A 20420-nucleotide genomic window follows, 5' to 3' on the forward strand; every position below is an offset into this window, starting at 1 on the left:
GACGACATCGTGTGTGCTGCTGGTAGATTACTAGCTCGTCATTTACGGCTTCTTCCACTTCGCAGCACATCCAGATAAACGCTGTAAGTTTACCGGCTTTTCATTATGAAAATTAAAAACATTCTGGTACATGTTAACATCTGTCTAGAAATATATAATACAACTTCATGATAAGATAGGGGAACACAATCCCGACACCACATTTGAGCTAGCTAATTTAGCTAGCTACTGTACGCGTTAGCTACCACAGTTAGCCAGCAGATTACCTGAGGTAGCACGCTAACGTTGTTGGTCTGTACTTGAACGTTATTGAACAAGCTAACGCTAGTAAGCTAGTAATTCAATTACATTTGCTCAGTGTTTGATTTCAAGTTGAATTTGTAGTTTACGCTGCTGATGATTTACAGTGGTTGCCAAAGGAAAGACATGCTTCGCCAAATAATGTTATAAAAAACAAAACATATATAATAATTTCGGGAATCTCTGTTTCATAAATGTCTATCCATTCGAAAGAGGCTGAATGTATCTCACCGGAGAAAGCGAACGAAACAGCGCCCCTCTGTCTCAGTATGTGTAGTGTATCTATCTGATGCTGTCTGGTCAGAAAGAGTATGACATTGAAGACACCCGTAGCATTAAATGCAAGGGAAGCCAGTGAGCATTTTGCCTCCCTTGATGATAAAAAAAACATATAAAATAATAGCCAATCAGCGTTGAGCTAAACTGAGTGAGCTGTGAGTGGTCCTGGCACACCCCAAAAAATGTCAAGGGAAACCGGTTTAGATTTGGACCAATCACAAGCTAAAACTTGAATTGTTGCATCTTGTTGTTTTGTCCTCATGTGGCTGGCTGGATAGCTAGCTAAAAGCCCCTTCCTAAATTAACCATGGATGGAGATGGGGGCTGTGGTTCAAACTCATAAAAGACACACCCTCGCCTTATGCCCTTGGGGGAATCCCTGTCACCATCTTGGAGGGCGGTCCAAATGATTAGCCAAGCAAGGGGAGTTTGCAACGTTAAGCCCCTCAGCCCTGGTTTTTAGTTGAGTTTGCGAGTGTACATTTATGTTCACTTTGCGGCCTGAAACTCACCATAATTCAATTTGTGACGATTGTACATCCGCTAAGAAAAGTCAGCCAAAAATGTAAGCGTTAATATGGAGTCAACATACAAGTATAAGTAAAAACGAATGGAAATAAGTTAGAAATTGTGCTACTAATGCACATGACGGCACAAACACGTTTCGTAAAAGTTATGATTTTGTTTGGTTAGCTTTTGGAAATTGTAGAAATAAAACATTTTCCTTCAGAAGTTCCAGCTATTCGGGCTAATGTTATTTAGCTAATTCATTTGCTAGCTATCATATTGTAGGCGTATATTAATAATGATATATTTAAAGTAGACATGCACTCATAATTGACTGTAGCACATATAAAGCACCCATAAGCTACCTACCGGTGGCTGAAAACAATCATTGCGGGATGAACGAGTGATGAATTTCTGTGCAAGGCGGTGGTCCATTTATAAATAATTAGTTCCTCTCTCGCCCCTTGCCCTGCAAGTGTATACTCGTCAGACGTCACGATACGTCATTAGAAGTGTCCACTTCATTTGAGGGCTGAGGAGATAGGGTGTGTCTTAAGTGTTTGAGCTACAGCCAGGGATTTGTACTTGCCGTTTTACTTAATTCTCTGTACTGGCCAATGATGATAACAGTGATTCTGATCCAACCATTAATTCATACATTATGCCCCTGGCCTGAGAGGAAGGAAGGTCAATATGTAGCTAGATGTAGTATGCTAATGTTAACTAGCTGGCTAATTGTTTCCCATGAAAGAAAGTTAGGTTAGTGAGCAAGCATTTTAGACAGGTAGCTTAGGACAACAAAACTGAAAGGTTGTACTGTATGACAGAGTCGTAGACCGTTTAGACAACATGAAAGATGAGGAGGATGGCATTGGTGTTTCTCTGCAAGTAGGGTCAATGTGTTTTTTGTTTTTTTCTACGCGCACACACAGACACGCAAAAATCAATACCATGGACAGCCACATTATATTTAGCTTACTTTGATTGGACTAAATCATTTTTGGTATCTTTTAGTTGTCACTGTATTAGACTAAGCGGAGGTGATTAGATGTTGAAATGGTGTGGGTTTGTCATGCAATAGAATCCAACTGATGCGTTCTGCCTACAACAAAATCTGTTGCATAGTTTGTTTTGGTGTGTTGCACTGAAAGTAGCTAATATTGCTTTGATTCGATCACAATTCCCACAGTAGAGGGGAATGTTGATAGTGTTAACTAAGGGGGAAAACGAGAAAGTCGAGTGAAGTTCAATTTCGTGCTTCTCTGCGTGGGCTGATGCTTCTCTGTGCAGCAGTACCAGGGAGCTGCGCACCTGCGCACTCGCCACTTACATGCTGACCAGACCGGACACGTCGCGTGCGCGAGCGCCGCAAAATAAATGTAGAAATCCATGTTATTCAATTATTGCACCCACACTGCTCGCGCGCGCCAATGAGCGTCTGCGTTGCCAAGGGCTAAAATAGAACTCCTTTCTATTTGTGACGCAGATCGCGCTGCAAGTCCTGCCTCTCCCATCTCCTCATTGGTTTATAGAAGCAGGTACCCACGTGCCATCTCCTCATTGGTTATACCCACGTGGGTGATTGAAAGATTAACTGTTGCCGGTCGTCGTGGTAATCCTATGAAAGTTTAGATGCCGATCACCATATAAATCCAAAGATGAAAAAGCCTGAAAGGAGGAGAGATGACTAGAAACGATTCGGTTGGCCGTTTTTATGTGTGGATTAATTGTCGGAGTAGAGGTCCTTGTGCATTTCAGGTAAAATAACAACTCAATGTTTATATCCCAGAACAAATTAGCTAGCAACAGCAAGCTAGCTAAATAGGACAAATTAGCTAGCAGGTGCAAGCTAACTAGCTAAATTGCAATACATGTTTAATGCTTTTCGACCTGTCCCAAAATTAATGTAATTGTTTCAGAGTTTGTTTTGATATTTTAACCTGTGTGTCGTGATCGCGTTTGGTGTGGGGGGACAAAATACATTTATGCACGATGGCGCACGCGCGCAGCCGGTTTGGGTTCCGTGTTAGAGGGAACATTCATCGCAACACGTTGTAATATGGCATTATCTTCTGGATTGGCTTTCCCGGTGATTTAACACAGGCTAATGTTGATTTAGCAAATGACCTAGCTAGCTAGCGAGTAGCCCTAATCCCAATAGACGTCATTACATTCTCTCTACTGTTGATTTAGCAAATGACCTAGCTAGCTAGCGAGTAGCCATAATCCCAATAGACGTTCATTACCTCTCTACTGTTGATTTAGCAAATGACCTAGCTAGCTAGCGTGTAGCCATAATCCCAATAGACGTTCATTACCTCTCTACTGTTGATTTAGCAAATGACCTAGCTAGCTAGCGAGTAGCCATAATCCCAATAGACGTTCATTACCTTCTCTCTACTGTTGATTTAGCAAATGACCTAGCTAGCTAGCGAGATGCCCTAATCCCAATAGACGTTCATTACCTTCTCTCTACTGTTGATTTAGCAAATGACCTAGCTAGCTAGCGAGTAGCCATAATCCCAATAGACGTTCATTACCTTCTCTCTACTGTTGATTTAGCAAATGACCTAGCTAGCTAGCGAGTAGCCATAATCCCAATAGACGTTCATTACCTTCTCTCTACTGTTGATTTAGCAAATGACCTAGCTAGCTAGCGAGTAGCCATAATCCCAATAGACGTCATTACCTTCTCTCTACTGTTGATTTAGCAAATGACCTATCTAGCTAGCGTGTAGCCATAATCCCAATAGACGTTCATTACCTCTCTACTGTTGATTTAGCAAATGACCTAGCTAGCTAGCGTGTAGCCATAATCCCAATAGACGTTCATTACCTCTCTACTGTTGATTTAGCAAATGACCTAGCTAGCTAGCGAGTAGCCATAATCCCAATAGACGTTCATTACCTTCTCTCTACTGTTGATTTAGCAAATGACCTAGCTAGCTAGCGAGATGCCCTAATCCCAATAGACGTTCATTACATTCTCTCTACTGTTGATTTAGCAAATGACCTATCTAGCTAGCGAGATGCCCTAATCCCAATAGACGTCATTACATTCTCTCTACTGTTGATTTAGCAAATGAACTAGCTAGCTAGCGAGATGCCCTAATCCCAATAGACGTCATTACCTTCTCTCTACTGTTGATTTAGCAAATGACCTATCTAGCTAGCGAGTAGCCATAATCCCAATAGACGTTCATTACCTCTCTACTGTTGATTTAGCAAATGACCTAGCTAGCTAGCGTGTAGCCATAATCCCAATAGACGTTCATTACCGTCTTTCTACTGTTGATTTAGCAAATGACATGGAGTACCAGTACCTAGTCAATGATAGCTTGGCTATATACACGGGTTACCAGTACCTAGTCAATGATAGCTTGGCTATATACACAGGCTGCACTCTATATGTAAATAATCCACTCTATACATGCCTACCCTTGAAAACATGTTCCCCTCTTTTCCCACTTTCATTTAAACCCCCTGCAAAAACGTAGGTTTCATACATTGTAACATACAGTGCCTTCAGAAAGTATTCAGACCCCTTGACTTTTCTCATTTTGTTATGATACAGCCTTATTTTAAAATGGATTAAAAACAAACAAATCCTCAGCAATCTACACACAATACCCCGTAATGACAAAGTGAAAACAGGTTTTCAGAAGTGTTTGCAAATGTATTAAAAACAAATAACAGATAGCTTGTTTACGTAAGTATTCAGACCCTTTGCTATGAAACTCGAAATTGAGCTCAGGTGCTTCCTGTTTCCATGGATCATCCTTGAGATGTTTCTACAACTTGATTGGAGTCCACCTGTGGTAAATTCAATTGATTGGACATGATTTGGAAAGGCACACACCTGTCTATATAAGGTCCCACAATTGACAGTGCATGTCAGAGCCAAAACCAAGCCATGAGGTCAAATGAATTGTCTGCTGAGCTCCGAGACAGGATTATGTCAAGGCACAGATCTGGGGAAGGGTACCAAAAAGTTTCTGCAACAATGAAGGTCCCCAAGAACACAGTGGCCTCCATCATTCTTAAATGGAATACGTTTGGAACCACCAAGACTCTTCCTAGAGCTGGCTGAACCGACCAAACTGAGCAATCGGGGAGAAGGGCCTTGACCAAGTTAACCAAGAACCCGATGGTTACTCTGACAGAGCTCTAGAGTTCCTTTGTGGAGATGGGAGAACCTTCCAGAAGGACAACCATCTCTGCAGCACTCCACCAATCAGGCATTTATTGTAGAGTGGCCAGACAGAAACCACTCCTCAGTAAAAGGCACATGACAGCCCGCTTGGAGTTTGCCAAAAGGCACCTAAAGACTCAGACCATGAGAAACAAGATTCTCTGGTCTGATGAAACCAAGATTTAACTCTTTGGCCTGAATGCCAAGTGTCACGTCTGGAGGAAACCTGTCACCATCCCTACGGTGAAGCGTGGTGGTGGCAGTATCATGCTGTGGAGATGTTTTTCAGCGGCAGGGACTGGGAGACTAGTCAGGATCGAGACAGAGATGAACTGAGCAAAGTACAGAGAGATCATTGATGAAAACCTGCTCCAGAGCGCTCAGTACCTCAGACTAGGGCGAAGGTTCACCTTCCAACAGGACATCGACTCTAAGCACACAGACAAGACAAAGTAGGAGTGGCTTCAGTACAAGTCTCTGAATGTCCTTCAGTGGTCCAGCCAGAGCCCGGACTTGAACCTGATCAAACATCTCTGGAGAGACCTGAAAATAGCTGTGCAGCGACGCTCCCCATCCAACCTGACAGCTTGAGAAGAATTGGAGAAACTCTCCAAATACAGGTGTGCCAAGCTTGTAGCATCATAACCAACAAGACTCAATGCTGTAATCGCTGCCAAAGGTGCTTCAACAAAGTATTGAGTAAAGGGTCTGAATACTTATGTAGATGTGATATTTCAGTGTTTTATTTTTAATAAATTAGCCAATATGTCTAAACCTGTTTTAGCTTTAACATTATGGGATATTGTTTGTAGATTGAGGGAGAGAGAACTAATCAATTTTAGAATAAGGCTGTAACGTAACAATGTGGGAAAAATCGGGATACTTTCCAATTGCACTGTTTTCAACAGTACAAATACAACATTTCACTGTATTCAACAGTACAAATACAACATTTCACTGTATTCAACAGTACAAATACAACATTTCACTGTATTCAACAGTACAAATACAACATTTCACTGTATTCAACAGTACAAATACAACATTTCACTGTATTCAACAGTACAAATACAACATTTCACTGTATTCAACAGTACAAATACAACATTTCACTGTATTCAACAGTACAAATACAACATTTCACTGTATTCAACAGTACAAATACAACATTTTACTGTATTTGTTCAACAGTGCAAATACAACATTTTACTGTATTTGTTCAACAGTGCAAATACAACATTTTACTGTATTTGTTCAACAGTGCAAATACAACATTTTACTGTATTCGTTCAACAGTGCAAATACAACATTTTACTGTATTTGTTCAACAGTGCAAATACAACATTTTACTGTATTTGTTCAACAGTGCAAATACAACATTTTACTGTATTTGTTCAACAGTGCAAATACAACATTTTACTGTATTTGTTCAACAGTGCAAATACAACATGTCACTGTATTTGTTCAACAGTGCAAATTAAAAATTTCACGACTCTACCTGCAAATTTGGTGATATAAAGACGGCCTCACTTCTACATGTGACCAAATGTACAGTTTAAGCTCTTAAATTATTAATTTGCCACGACCGGCTCCTGCCAGCTCCTCACCAGTCATCTCAAATCTCTCTCCATTTAGGTCATGGAGGCAAGCATTTGTTGAATTAGTTGCCATGACACCCATACCTACGGAAGCCAACGAGGATCAAATTAAGAAATTCGTTTTCCTGCTGGTAGACAGAGATCCTTAGCGGAATGAGAAAATATATTTCTCAGATGGCGGATTTGGAATCATACGTAGATATTGTGATGCGATTCAAGATAAATACATGCTGACACATTAAACCAATAGAAATTACCTGGTATGAGATGCTGCCACCCTCAGTATTGATCTGGTATGAGAAGCTGTCACCCTCAGTATTGATCTGGTATGAGAAGCTGTCACCCTCAGTATTGATCTGGTATGAGAAGCTGTCACCCTCAGTATCGATCTGGTATGAGAAGCTGTCACCCTCAGTATTGATCTGGTATGAGAAGCTGTCACCCTCAGTATCGATCTGGTATGATCCACTATATATACAGCAGTATGAGGACACCCCTTCATACACTATATATACAGCAGTATGTGGACACCCCTTCAACTTAGTGGGTTCGGCTATTTCTGCTACAATCAGATCAGCTAAAATCAAGCACACCACCATGCAATCTCCTGGGACAAACATTGTCAGTAGAATGGCCCGTACTGAAGAGCTCAGTGACTTTCAACGTGGCACCGTCATAGGATACCACCTTTGCAACAAGTCAGTTTGTCAAATTTATGCCCTGCTAGAGCTGCCCCGGTCAACTGAGATTGTCAAGTGGAAATGTCTTGGAGTAACAATGGCTCAGCTGCAAAGTGGTAGGCCACACAAGCTCACAGAACGGAACTTCTTGGGGATCTTACGGCCCATGCCAAATCTTTACAGACTCCTGAGGCTAGCTCCTTAGCGATGTGGACACCAAGGAACTGGAAGCTCTCGACCTGCTCCACTACATCCCCGTCGATGTGAATGGGGGCGTGTTCGGCCTTCCGTTTCCTGTAGTCTACGATAAGCTCCTTTTGACTTGCTGACGTTGAGGGAAATGGTGTTTTCCTGGCACCACACTGCCAGATCTCTGACCATTTCCCTATAGGCTGTCTCGTCTTCATTGGTGATCAGGCCTACCACCGTTGATGGTGTTGGAGTCGTGAGTGACCGCGTGAGTTATGGCGCAGAAAACGTGCCACAATCCAGGGATGGGAGATGGTAGTGTACTCCTAATTATCTTAAAAGAAAAACTCCATTTGTTTAGTTCGGATAATTAGGAGTACACTACCATCCCTGGATTGAGGTACGTTTTCCCTGCTATATCTCGCGCCGCGCCGTTTCTGATCGTGATGTAATGAACGTCTCGTCGGATTCTGGCTAGCTATCTACTTTTACAGGGTAGTGTGTCTGGAAGCTCTTCAACCATCTAGCTGCATTCAGAAGGAAATGCAGAAACAATCGTACTAAGAAATATATTGTTCATTTCATGAAGGGACATTATAACAAGACCAGTGAAACCAGAGGCCTTGTCTTTCCTGCCCTAAAGTGAAACCTGACATGTGAGAGAGAGATACTCCAGAACTGGTCTAGTGTAACACCTGTCTGTCTCTCCCCTCTCTCTCTCCTTCTATTTAACTATTTAAAATCTAAGATCACTAAAGTTCATATTTAATTTAGAGCGATCAACACAATGTTTCGCATATTTGGAGTTTCCGTACAATTTCCAGTGTTCTGTTTCTGACACTTAAGGTGCTGATGGTCACTAGAATTTTATCGTTGTTTCACCCCAATGCTCAATGTTTACAGAACATTTGGTACTGTCTGATTAGGATATAGAGGGCCTGGCTGGTGTCTACAGAACATTTGGTACTGTCTGATTAGGATATAGAGGGCCTGGCTGGTGTCTACAGAACATTTGGTACTGTCTGATTAGGATATAGAGGGCCTGGCTGGTGTCTACAGAACATTTGGTACTGTCTGATTAGGATATAGAGGGCCTGGCTGGTGTCTACAGAACATTTGGTACTGTCTGATTAGGATATAGAGGGCCTGGCTGGTGTCTACAGAACATTTGGTACTGTCTGATTAGGATATAGAGGGCCTGGCTGGTGTTTACAGAACATTTGGTACTGTCTGATTAGGATATAGAGGGCCTGGCTGGTGTTTACAGAACATTTGGTACTGTCTGATTAGGATATAGAGGGCCTGGCTGGTGTTTACAGAACATTTGGTACTGTCTGATTAGGATATAGAGGGCCTGGCTGGTGTTTACAGAACATTTGGTACTGTCTGATTGGGATATATAGGGCCTGGCTGGTGTTTACAGAACATTTGGTACTGTCTGATTAGGATATAGAGGGCCTGGCTGGTGTTTACAGAACATTTGGTACTGTCTGATTGGGATATAGAGGGCCTGGCTGGTGTTTACAGAACATTTGGTACTGTCTGATTAGGATATAGAGGGCCTGGCTGGTGTTTACAGAACATTTGGTACTGTCTGATTAGGATATAGAGGGCCTGGCTGGTGTTTACAGAACATTTGGTACTGTCTGATTAGGATATAGAGGGCCTGGCTGGTGTTTACAGAACATTTGGTACTGTCTGATTAGGATATAAGGGCCTGGCTGGTGTTTACAGAACATTTGGTACTGTCTGATTGGGATATAGAGGGCCTGGCTGGTGTTTACAGAACATTTGGTACTGTCTGATTAGGATATAGAGGGCCTGGCTGGTGTTTACAGAACATTTGGTACTGTCTGATTAGGATATAGAGGGCCTGGCTGGTGTTTACAGAACATTTGGTACTGTCTGATTAGGATATAGAGGGCCTGGCTGGTGTTTACAGAACATTTGGTACTGTCTGATTAGGATATAGAGGGCCTGGCTGGTGTTTACAGAACATTTGGTACTGTCTGATTAGGATATAAGGGCCTGGCTGGTGTTTACAGAACATTTGGTACTGTCTGATTAGGATATAAGGGCCTGGCTGGTGTTTACAGAACATTTGGTACTGTCTGATTAGGATATAGAGGGCCTGGCTGGTGTTTACAGAACATTTGGTACTGTCTGATTAGGATATAAGGGCCTGGCTGGTGTTTACAGAACATTTGGTACTGTCTGATTAGGATATAAGGGCCTGGCTGGTGTTTACAGAACATTTGGTACTGTCTGATTAGGATATAAGGGCCTGGCTGGTGTTTACAGAACATTTGGTACTGTCTGATTAGGATATAAGGGCCTGGCTGGTGTTTACAGAACATTTGGTACTGTCTGATTAGGATATAAGGGCCTGGCTGGTGTTTACAGAACATTTGGTACTGTCTGATTAGGATATAGAGGGCCTGGCTGGTGTTTACAGAACATTTGGTACTGTCTGATTAGGATATAGAGGGCCTGTCTCAAAAAAGCCAGTTAGTGTATTTTCTCTGTTTCCGTGCTGGCGGTGTCTCCCTGTTGCAACTTGTCATAAACCAGTTAGATTTTTTTGTTGACTTTATCTGTGACTTCTCCTCTGTTCACCCTGGAAATTCAAACCCTTTGTCGCTCTCTCTCTCCTCCAGAGAGATGTTGCTGTGTGCTCTCGGGGGCCTGCTGCTGCTCTTCTCCTGTCTGGATGTGTGGTACTTCCTGCGGGGTGTGGTGGTGGTGGTGCAGGCCTGGTTCCAACCCCCGGTCTGGGACGTCCTGGCAGAGCAGAGTGTTGCTGGGAGGGTCCTACCTCATGACCTGGACTATATGGGTCACATGAATAACGCCAGATACCTGCGGGAGTGTGACTTCGCCAGGTTAGACGAACACACTCACATAGGCCTGTTTTACTGTGATACTTTTCTTTAAAAACATATATTTAAGTGTTTTGTATGTTTTATAGAGAGAGCGGTGAAAGGCACATTACCAGTCGACAGTTTGGACACACCTACTCATTCAAGGGTTTTTCTATATTTTTACTATTTTCTACATTGTAGAATAATATTGAAGACATCAAAACTATGAAATAACACACATGGAATCATGTAATAACAAAAAAAAGTGTTAAACAAATTAAAATATGTTTTATTCTTCAAAGTAGCCACCCTTTGCCTTGATGACAGCTTTACACACTCTTGGCATTCTCTCAACCAGCATCATAAGGAATGCTTTTCCAACAGTCTTGAAGGAGTTCCCACATATGCTGAGCACTTGTTGGCTGCTTTTCCTTCACTCTGCAGTCCAACTCATCCAAAACCATCTCAACTGGGTTGAGGTCTGGTGATTGTGGAGGCCAGGTCATCTAATGCAGCACTCCATCACTCTCCTTCTTGGTCAAGTAGCCCTTACACAGGCTGGAGGTGTGTTGGGTCATTGTCCTGTTGAAAAACAAATGATAGTCCCACTAAACCCAAACCAGATGGGATGGCGTATTGCTGCAGAATGCTGTAGTAGCCATGCTGATTAAGTGTGCCTTGAATCCCAAATAAATCACTGACTGTGTCACCAGCAAAGCACCATCACACCTCCTCCTCCATGCTTCACGGTGAGAACCACACATGCGTAGATCATCCGTTCACCTACTCTGCGTCTCACAAAGACACGGCGGTTGGAACCAGAAATCTCAAATTTGGACTCATCAGACCAAAGGACAGATTTCCACCGGTCTAATGTCCATTGCCCGTGTTTCTTGGCCCAAGCAAGTCTCTTCTTCTTATTGGTGTCCTTTAGTATCTGGACCCTCTCTTTCAAAAATTATCCGCCGCCATTGTTGCAACCCCATATAACTAGCCTATTCGACCCCTTTTGTATCAGCCGAGATTTCTAAAGATTGGAAAGCTGCCATGGTCATCCCCCTCTTCAAAGGGGGAGACACTCTAGACCCACTGTTACAGACCTATATCCATCCTGCCCTGCCTTTCTAAAGTCTTCGAAAGCCAAGTCAACAAACAGATCACTGACCATTTCGAATCCCACCGTACCTTCTCCGCTGTGCAATCCGGTTTCCGAGCTGGTCACAGGTGCACCTCAGTTTTGCTCAACTTACTAAACGATATCATAACCGCCATCGATAAAAGACAGTACTGTGCAGCCGGCTTCATCGACCTGGCCAAGGCTTTCAACTTTGTCAATCGCCGCTTTCTTATCGGCAGGCTCAACAGCCTTGGTTTCTCAAATGACTGCCTCGCCTGGTTCACCAACTACTTCTCAGACAGAGTTCAGTGTGTCAAATCGGAGGGCCTGTTGTCCGGACCTCTGGCAGTCTCTATGGGGGTGCCACAGGGTTAAATTCTCGGGCCGACTCTTTTCTCTGTATATGTCAATGATGTCGCTCTTGCTGCTGGTGATTCTCTGATCCACCTCTACGCAGACGACACCATTCTGTATACATCTGGACTTCTTTGGACACTGTGTTAACAAACCTCCAAACAAGCTTCAATGCCATACAACACTCCTTCCGTGGCCTCCAACTGCTCTTAAATGCAAGTAAAACTAAGTGCATGCTCTTCAACCGACCGCTACCAGCACCCTCCCACCCGTCCAGCATCACTACTCTGGACGGTTCTGACTTAGAATATGTGGATAACTACAAATAACGAGGTTTCTGGCTAGACTGTAAACTCTCCTTCCAGAATCACATTAAGCATCTCCAATCCAAAATTAAATCTAGAATTGGCTTCCTATTTCGCAACAATGCCTCCTTCACTCATGCTGCCAAACATACCCGTGTAAAACGGACTATCCCAAAGATCCTCGACTTCGGCAATGTCATTTACAAAATGGCCTCCAACACTCTACTTAGCAAACTGGATGCAGTCTATCACAGTGACATCCTTTTTGTCACCAAAGCCCCATATACTACCCACCACTGCGACCTGTATGCTCTCGTCGGCTGGCCCTTGCTACATATTCGTCGCCAGACCCACTGGCTCCAGGTCATCTATAAGTCTTTGCTAGGTAAAGCTCCGCCTTATCTTAGCTCACTGGTCATCCCTAAAGCCAACACCTACTTTGGCCTCCTTTCCTTCCAGTTCTTTGCTGCCAATGACTGGAACGAATTGCAAAAATCGCTGAAGTTGAAGACTTATATTTCCTTCACTAACTTTAAACATCAGCTGTTTGACCAGCTAACCGATCGCTGCAGCTGTACACAGCCCATCTGTAAATAGCCCATCCAATCTACCTACCTCATCCCCATATTGTTTTTATTTACTTTGCTGCTCTTTTGCACCCCAGTATTTCTACTTGGACATCATCTGCACATCTATCATTCCGGTGTTCATTTGCTAAATTGTAATTACTTTGTTACTATTGGCCTATTTATTGCCTTTCCTCCGTACTCCATTTGCACATGCTGTATATAGATTTTTCTACAATATTATTGACTGTATGTTTGTTTATTCCGTGTAACTCTGTGTTGTTGTTTTTGTCGCACTGCTTTGCTTTATCTTGGCCAGGTCGCAAGTTGTAAATGAGAACTTGTTCTCAACTGGTTAAATAAATGTGAAATAAATAAAAATGAATAGTAGTGGTTTCTTTGTAGTAATTTGACCATGAAGGATTCACACAGTTCTGAACAGTTGGTGTTGAGAGATGTCTGTTACTTGAACTCTGAAGCATTTATTTGGGCTGAAATCTGAAGTGCATTAACTGTAATGAACTTATCCTCTGCAGCAGAGGTAACTCTGGGTCTTCCTTTCCTGTGGTGGTCCTCATGAAAGCCAGTTTCATCATAGCGCTTCGTGGTTTTTGTGACGGCACTTGAAGAAACTTAAAAAGTTCTTGAAATGTTCCAATTGACTGACCTTCATGTCTTAAAGTAATGATGGACTGTCGTTTCTCTTTGCTTATTTGAGCTGTTCTTGCCATAATATGAACTTGGTATTTTACCAAAGAGGGCTATCTTCTGTATAACACCACCAACCTTGTCACAACACATCTGATTGGCTCAAACACATTAAGAAGGAAAGAAATTCCACAAATTAACTTTTAACAAGGCACACCTGTTAATTGAAATGCATTCCAGGTGACTACCTCGTGATGCTGGTTGAGAGAATGCCAAAAGTGTTTAAAGCTGTCATCAAGGCAAAGGGTGGCTACTTGGAAGAATAAAATATATTTTAATTTGTTTACACTTTTTTGGTTACTACATGATTCCATATGTGTTATTTCATAGTTTTGATGTCTTCACTATTATTCTACAAAGTAGAAAATATTAACAATAAAGAAAAACCCTTGAATGAGTAGATGTGTCCAAACTTTTGACTGGTACTGTATATATACAGAACGTATTCAGACCCCTTGACTTTTTCACATTTTGTTACGTTACAGCCTTATTCTATAATGGATTCAATTAATTGTTTTCCTCATCAATTTACACACAATACCCCATAATGACAAAGTTAAAACAGGTTTATAGACATTTTTGCAGGATTGACTATACAGTGCATTCGGAAAGTGTTTTGACCCCTTGGCTTTTTCAAAAACAAAGTACGTTACAGCCTTATTCTAAAATTGATTAAATTGTTATTTTCCCTCATCAATCTACACACAATATCCCATAATGGCAAAGCAAAAACAGGTCTTTAGACATTTTTGCAAATGTATAATAATAAATAAAAAAACGGAAATATCACATTTACATAAGTACTCAGTACTTTGTTGAAGTACCTTTGGCAGAGTTTACAGCCTCAAGTCTTACTGGGTATGACGCTACAAGCTTGGCACACCTGTATTTGGGGAGTTTCTCCCATTCTTCTCTGCAGATCCTCTCAAGCTCTGTCAGGTTGGATGGGGTTGGATGGGGAGCATCGCTGCACAGCTATTTTAATGTCTCTCCAGAGATGTTCGATCGGGTTCAAGTTCGGGCTCTGGCTGGGCCACTCAAGGACATTCAGAGACTTGTCCCAAAGCCACTCCTGCGTTGTCTTGTCTGTGTGCTTAGGGTTGTTGTCCTGTTGGAAGGTGAACCTTCACCCCAGTCTGAGGTCCTGAGCGCTCTAGGGCAGGTTTTCATCAAGGATCTCTCTGTACTTTGCTCCGTTCATCTTTCCCTCGATCCTGACTAGTTTCCCAGTCCCTGCCTCTGAAAAACATCCCCACAGCATGATGCTGCCACCACCATGCTTCACCGGAGGGATGGTGCCAGGTGTCTTCCAGACGTGACGCTTGGCATTCAGGCCAAAGCGTTAAGTCTTGGTTTCATCAGACCAGAGAATCTTGTTTCTCATGGTCTGAGAGTCCTTTATGTGACTCCTGGTAAACTCCAAGCGGGCTGTCGTGCTTTTTACTGAGGAGTGGCTTCCGTCTGGCCACTACCATAAAGGCCTGATTGGTGAAGTGCTGCAGAGATGGTTGTTCTTCTGGAAGATTCTCCCATCTCCACAGAGGAACTCTGGAGCTCAGTTTGCCCAGGCGGCCAGCTCTAGTAAGAGTCTTGGTGGTTCGAAACTTCTTCCATTTGAGAATGATGGAGACCACTGTGCTCATGGGGACCTTCAATGCTGCAGATATTTTTTGGTACCCTTCCCCAGATCTGTGCCTCGACACAATCCTGTCTCGGAGCTCTACGGACAATTCCAATTCCTCATGGCTTGGTTTTTGCTCTGACATGTACTGTCAACTGTGGGACCTTTATATAGACAGGTGTGTGCCTTTCCAAATCATGTCCAATCAACTGAATTTACCACAGGTGGACTCCAATCAAGTTGTAGAAACATCTCAAGGATGATCAATGGAAACAGGATGCACCTGAGCTCAATTTAGAGTCTCAAAGCAAAGGGTCTGAATACTTATGTAAATAAGATATTTCTGTGTATTTTTTATAAAATATATATCTTTCCTTGGTGTTTACAGTTAATATTGGTGAGTTAGGATGCGGATATTTGGTATTTTAAGGTATTTGAGATATTTCTGGATTGAATGGGATCCTATGGGCAAACGGCATGACACACTATATCTATACGTTTCAAAATAGGTGAGATACGGACCAAAAACTGCCTTAGGATATTATTAACAACAGTATAGGTAAGATTGAAAATGAGGGATATCCTCCTTTCAGTGGTAACACTGCTCTTTGCTGAAACACAAACTGACAATTGTGACTTAAAGTAAAATAACTGTTTATTACATGCCATATTTGTTGACAAACCCTACTTAATCAAAAAACTGTTTTATTTTAAAGAAATCTATCCAGTATGTTTTAAGACGTGGTCTTAGTAAATACATAAAGTTACTAGCACTGCATACCGATTGACTATACATTAGAATGAGCTTATTTTCATTACTGAAACGGACCTAAAAAGGACGTGGTAATGCAAAATGTGTGTTTCTTTTAATGAGGCTCATTCAGTCAAATAAAAGGAGACCTGCCAATAGGAAATCAGTAAACAGTTGACCACATCACTGAAGCCCATTCAAGCCTCCATGTTGGTAAGGTAATAGTTCTCTGGCTTTTTCCCCATTCATGCCTCCATGTTGGTAAGGTAATAGTTCTCTGGCTTTTTCCCAATTTAGCTTTTTTCCCATTTCGGTAATGAGATGGCCAAGTGAGTTAAAGGGGGTGTTTTGAGAATAAGCTCCTCATTTGGAAAGGTTAACTTGACCTGAGGGACCTACTCTAGACCAGGTTTCCCAGAGTGACCCTGGGCAGGTGAGTCCTGAGAATACATCTAGAATCACACACTTTCTTCTTTGGGTTCATGGAGGACGGTCAATGTCTCATTTGGGTCACGGGAGGACGGTCAATGTCTCATTTGGGTCACGGGAGGACGGTCAATGTCTCATTTGGGTCACGGGAGGACGGTCAATGTCTCATTTGGGTCACGGGAGGACGGTCAATGTCTCATTTCACGGGAGGACGGTCAATGTCTCATTTCACGGGAGGACGGTCAATGTCTCATTTCACGGGAGGATGGTCAATGTCTCATTTGGGTCACGGGAGGATGGTCAATGTCTCATTTGGGTCACGGGAGGACGGTCAATGTTTCGGGTCTGGAGCTGAAATAGTTTAAGATCCCCTGCTGTAGATGATGCATCCTGGGTGTGTTTTTATGTAATAAACGTATTTTAATGTCAACTTAACCTAGTATACCATTTTTATAATTTATGGACAAACTAAAGCAACATATTTTGTGTTGTATTCAAGTAAGTTAGGTTTTTTGTAAAGTCAAATTGTATAAAATAGCTCCTTTTGAATCCGGATACATTTCGGGAAAGGAGAATTTGTGGTGAAAAATGTAAAAACAAAAAAATCATCTGGCAAATGTATTTAAATGACTCTTCCCCTACACCTAGACATCTTAGTTCTCAGAATGACAGTTGATTTTTGCAGATGCATCATGGTTTTGTAACTCAATTTGCTACAGACATTTTAAAACTGGGTTTGGTGAGAATCACTCAGATGGACGTAAGGCATTAGGTAATGTCTGTACTGGTTCCCTATCCTCCTCCAGGTTCCACTACTACATGCGGAACGGGATCTTTAAGGCCCTACGGACCCTGAAGGCCACCATGGTGGTGGGGGCCTCCACTATTCGCTACCGACGCTCGCTGGCCTTCGGGGAAGCATTTGACTTGCGCACTCGCATCGTGGCATGGGACGACAAGTCGTTCTTCGTGGAGCAGCGGTTTGTCTCCCAGGGCGACGGGTTCATCTCCGCGGTGATGCTATGCAGACAGAACGTTCTCCGTAGCAACCCTGAGAGCATCCTACAGCTGCTCTGCAAGAGGAAGGTAGGAGAGGAATGGATGAGAGGAGGGAAGAGAGGGTGTGGAGAGGAGGGGGGGCATGAGAGGAAGGGGGGAGAGGGAGTGGAACAGAGGGGGGAGGGATGAGGGAGTGGAGAGGGGGCCTTTGATGCATGGGATATCACTCAGTCTTCTTCTCTCTGTGTGTTCAGGTGGAGTGTCCCGACTACCCTGAGGATCTGCAGCATTGGATCAGCTTCATCTCAGCCAGCAGCCAGGCCCTGAGAGCCCAGAGTGGACTAGAGGACAAGACTGGAGCACAGGAAGACAAAGACAAGTGATTGACACATTCCCTGAGTAGCTCTAACGTTACACATCGTTGTAGCCCAGCCCCAAGCACACCTGATTCAACTCATCTGCTTATCATTCAGCTGTTGATTAGTTGAATCAGGTGAGGGCCTAGAACTGACATGACTGACAGCTCCCTGCGAATACAGGAACTAAACTGACATGACTGACAGCTCCCTGCGAATACAGGGCCTAGAACTGACATGACTGACGGCTCCCTGCGAATACAGGAACTAAACTGACATGACTGACAGCTCCCTGCGAATACAGGGCCTAGAACTGACATGACTGACAGCTCCCTCAGAATACAGGAACTAAACTGACATGACTGACAGCTCCCTGCGAATACAGGAACTAAACTGACATGACTGACAGCTCCCTGCGAATACAGGGCCTAGAACTGACATGACTGACGGCTCCCTGCGAATACAGGAACTAAACTGACATGACTGACTGCTCCCTCCGAATACAGGAACTAAACTGACATGACTGACAGCTCCCTGCGAATACAGGAACTAAACTGACATGACTGACAGCTCCCTCCGAATACAGGAACTAAACTGACATGACTGACAGCTCCCTGCGAATACAGGAACTAAACTGACATGACTGACAGCTCCCTCAGAATACAGGAACTAAACTGACATGACTGACAGCTCCCTGCGAATACAGGAACTAAACTGACATGACTGACAGCTCCCTGCGAATACAGGGCCTAGAACTGACATGACTGACGGCTCCCTGCGAATACAGGAACTAAACTGACATGACTGACGGCTCCCTCCGAATACAGGAACTAAACTGACATGACTGACGGCTCCCTGCGAATACAGGAACTAAACTGACATGACTGACAGCTCCCTCCGAATACAGGAACTAAACTGACATGACTGACAGCTCCCTGCGAATACAGGAACTAAACTGACATGACTGACGGCTCCCTCCGAATACAGGAACTAAACTGACATGACTGACGGCTCCCTCAGAATACAGGAACTAAACTGACATGACTGACAGCTCCCTGCGAATACAGGAACTAAACTGACATGACTGACAGCTCCCTGCGAATACAGGAACTAAACTGACATGACTGACAGCTCCCTGCGAATACAGGAACTAAACTGACATGACTGACAGCTCCCTGCGAATACAGGAACTAAACTGACATGACTGACAGCTCCCTGCGAATACAGGAACTAAACTGACATGACTGACAGCTCCCTGCGAATACAGGAACTAAACTGACATGACTGACAGCTCCCTGCGAATACAGGAACTAAACTGACATGACTGACAGCTCCCTGCGAATACAGGAACTAAACTGACATGACTGACAGCTCCCTGCGAATACAGGAACTAAACTGACATGACTGACAGCTCCCTGCGAATACAGGAACTAAACTGACATGACTGACAGCTCCCTGCGAATACAGGAACTAAACTGACATGACTGACAGCTCCCTGCGAATACAGGAACTAAACTGACATGACTGACAGCTCCCTCCGAATACAGGAACTAAACTGACATGACTGACAGCTCCCTCCGAATACAGGAACTAAACTGACATGACTGACAGCTCCCTCTGAATACAGGAACTAAACTGACATGACTGACAGCTCCCTCAGAATACAGGAACTAAACTGACATGACTGACAGCTCCCTCCGAATACAGGAACTAAACTGACATGACTGACAGCTCCCTCTGAATACAGGAACTAAACTGACATGACTGACAGCTCCCTCAGAATACAGGAACTAAACTGACATGACTGACAGCTCCCTCAGAATACAGGAACTAAACTGACATGACTGACAGCTCCCTCAGAATACAGGAACTAAACTGACATGACTGACAGCTCCCTCTGAATACAGGAACTAAACTGACATGACTGACAGCTCCCTCAGAATACAGGAACTAAACTGACATGACTGACAGCTCCCTCAAAATGCAGGAACAAAACTGACATGACTGACAGCTCCCTCTGAATACAGGAACTAAACTGACATGACTGACAGCTCCCTGCGAATACAGGAACTAAACTGACATGACTGACAGCTCCCTGCGAATACAGGAACTAAACTGACATGACTGACAGCTCCCTCAGAATACAGGAACTAAACTGACATGACTGACAGCTCCCTCAGAATACAGGAACTAAACTGACATGACTGACAGCTCCCTCAGAATACAGGAACTAAACTGACATGACTGACAGCTCCCTCCGAATACAGGAACTAAACTGACATGACTGACAGCTCCCTGCGAATACAGGAACTAAACTGACATGACTGACAGCTCCCTCAGAATACAGGAACTAAACTGACATGACTGACAGCTCCCTCAGAATACAGGAACTAAACTGACATGACTGACAGCTCCCTGCGAATACAGGAACTAAACTGACATGACTGACAGCTCCCTCCGAATACAGGAACTAAACTGACATGACTGACTGCTCCCTCCGAATACAGGAACTAAACTGACATGACTGACAGCTCCCTGCGAATACAGGAACTAAACTGACATGACTGACAGCTCCCTCAGAATACAGGAACTAAACTGACATGACTGA

General features: G+C 43.4%; 1 protein-coding gene across 1 annotated transcript; it reads left to right on the forward strand.

Moving 5' to 3' along the window:
• LOC139559805 (protein THEM6-like) lies at window positions 1–18964 on the forward strand. The gene is made up of 4 exons (XM_071376166.1): window positions 1–83; window positions 10403–10627; window positions 17264–17543; window positions 17711–18964. The coding sequence occupies exons 2-4, from the start codon at window positions 10407–10409 to the stop codon at window positions 17837–17839; spliced, it is 630 nt and encodes a 209-aa protein (XP_071232267.1). The 5' UTR covers window positions 1–83; window positions 10403–10406; the 3' UTR covers window positions 17840–18964.
• The last annotated feature ends 1456 nt before the right edge of the window (window positions 18965–20420 follow it).

This window comes from Salvelinus alpinus, chromosome 30 (assembly GCF_045679555.1).
Source record: "Salvelinus alpinus chromosome 30, SLU_Salpinus.1, whole genome shotgun sequence".
Lineage (NCBI taxonomy): Eukaryota > Metazoa > Chordata > Actinopteri > Salmoniformes > Salmonidae > Salvelinus > Salvelinus alpinus.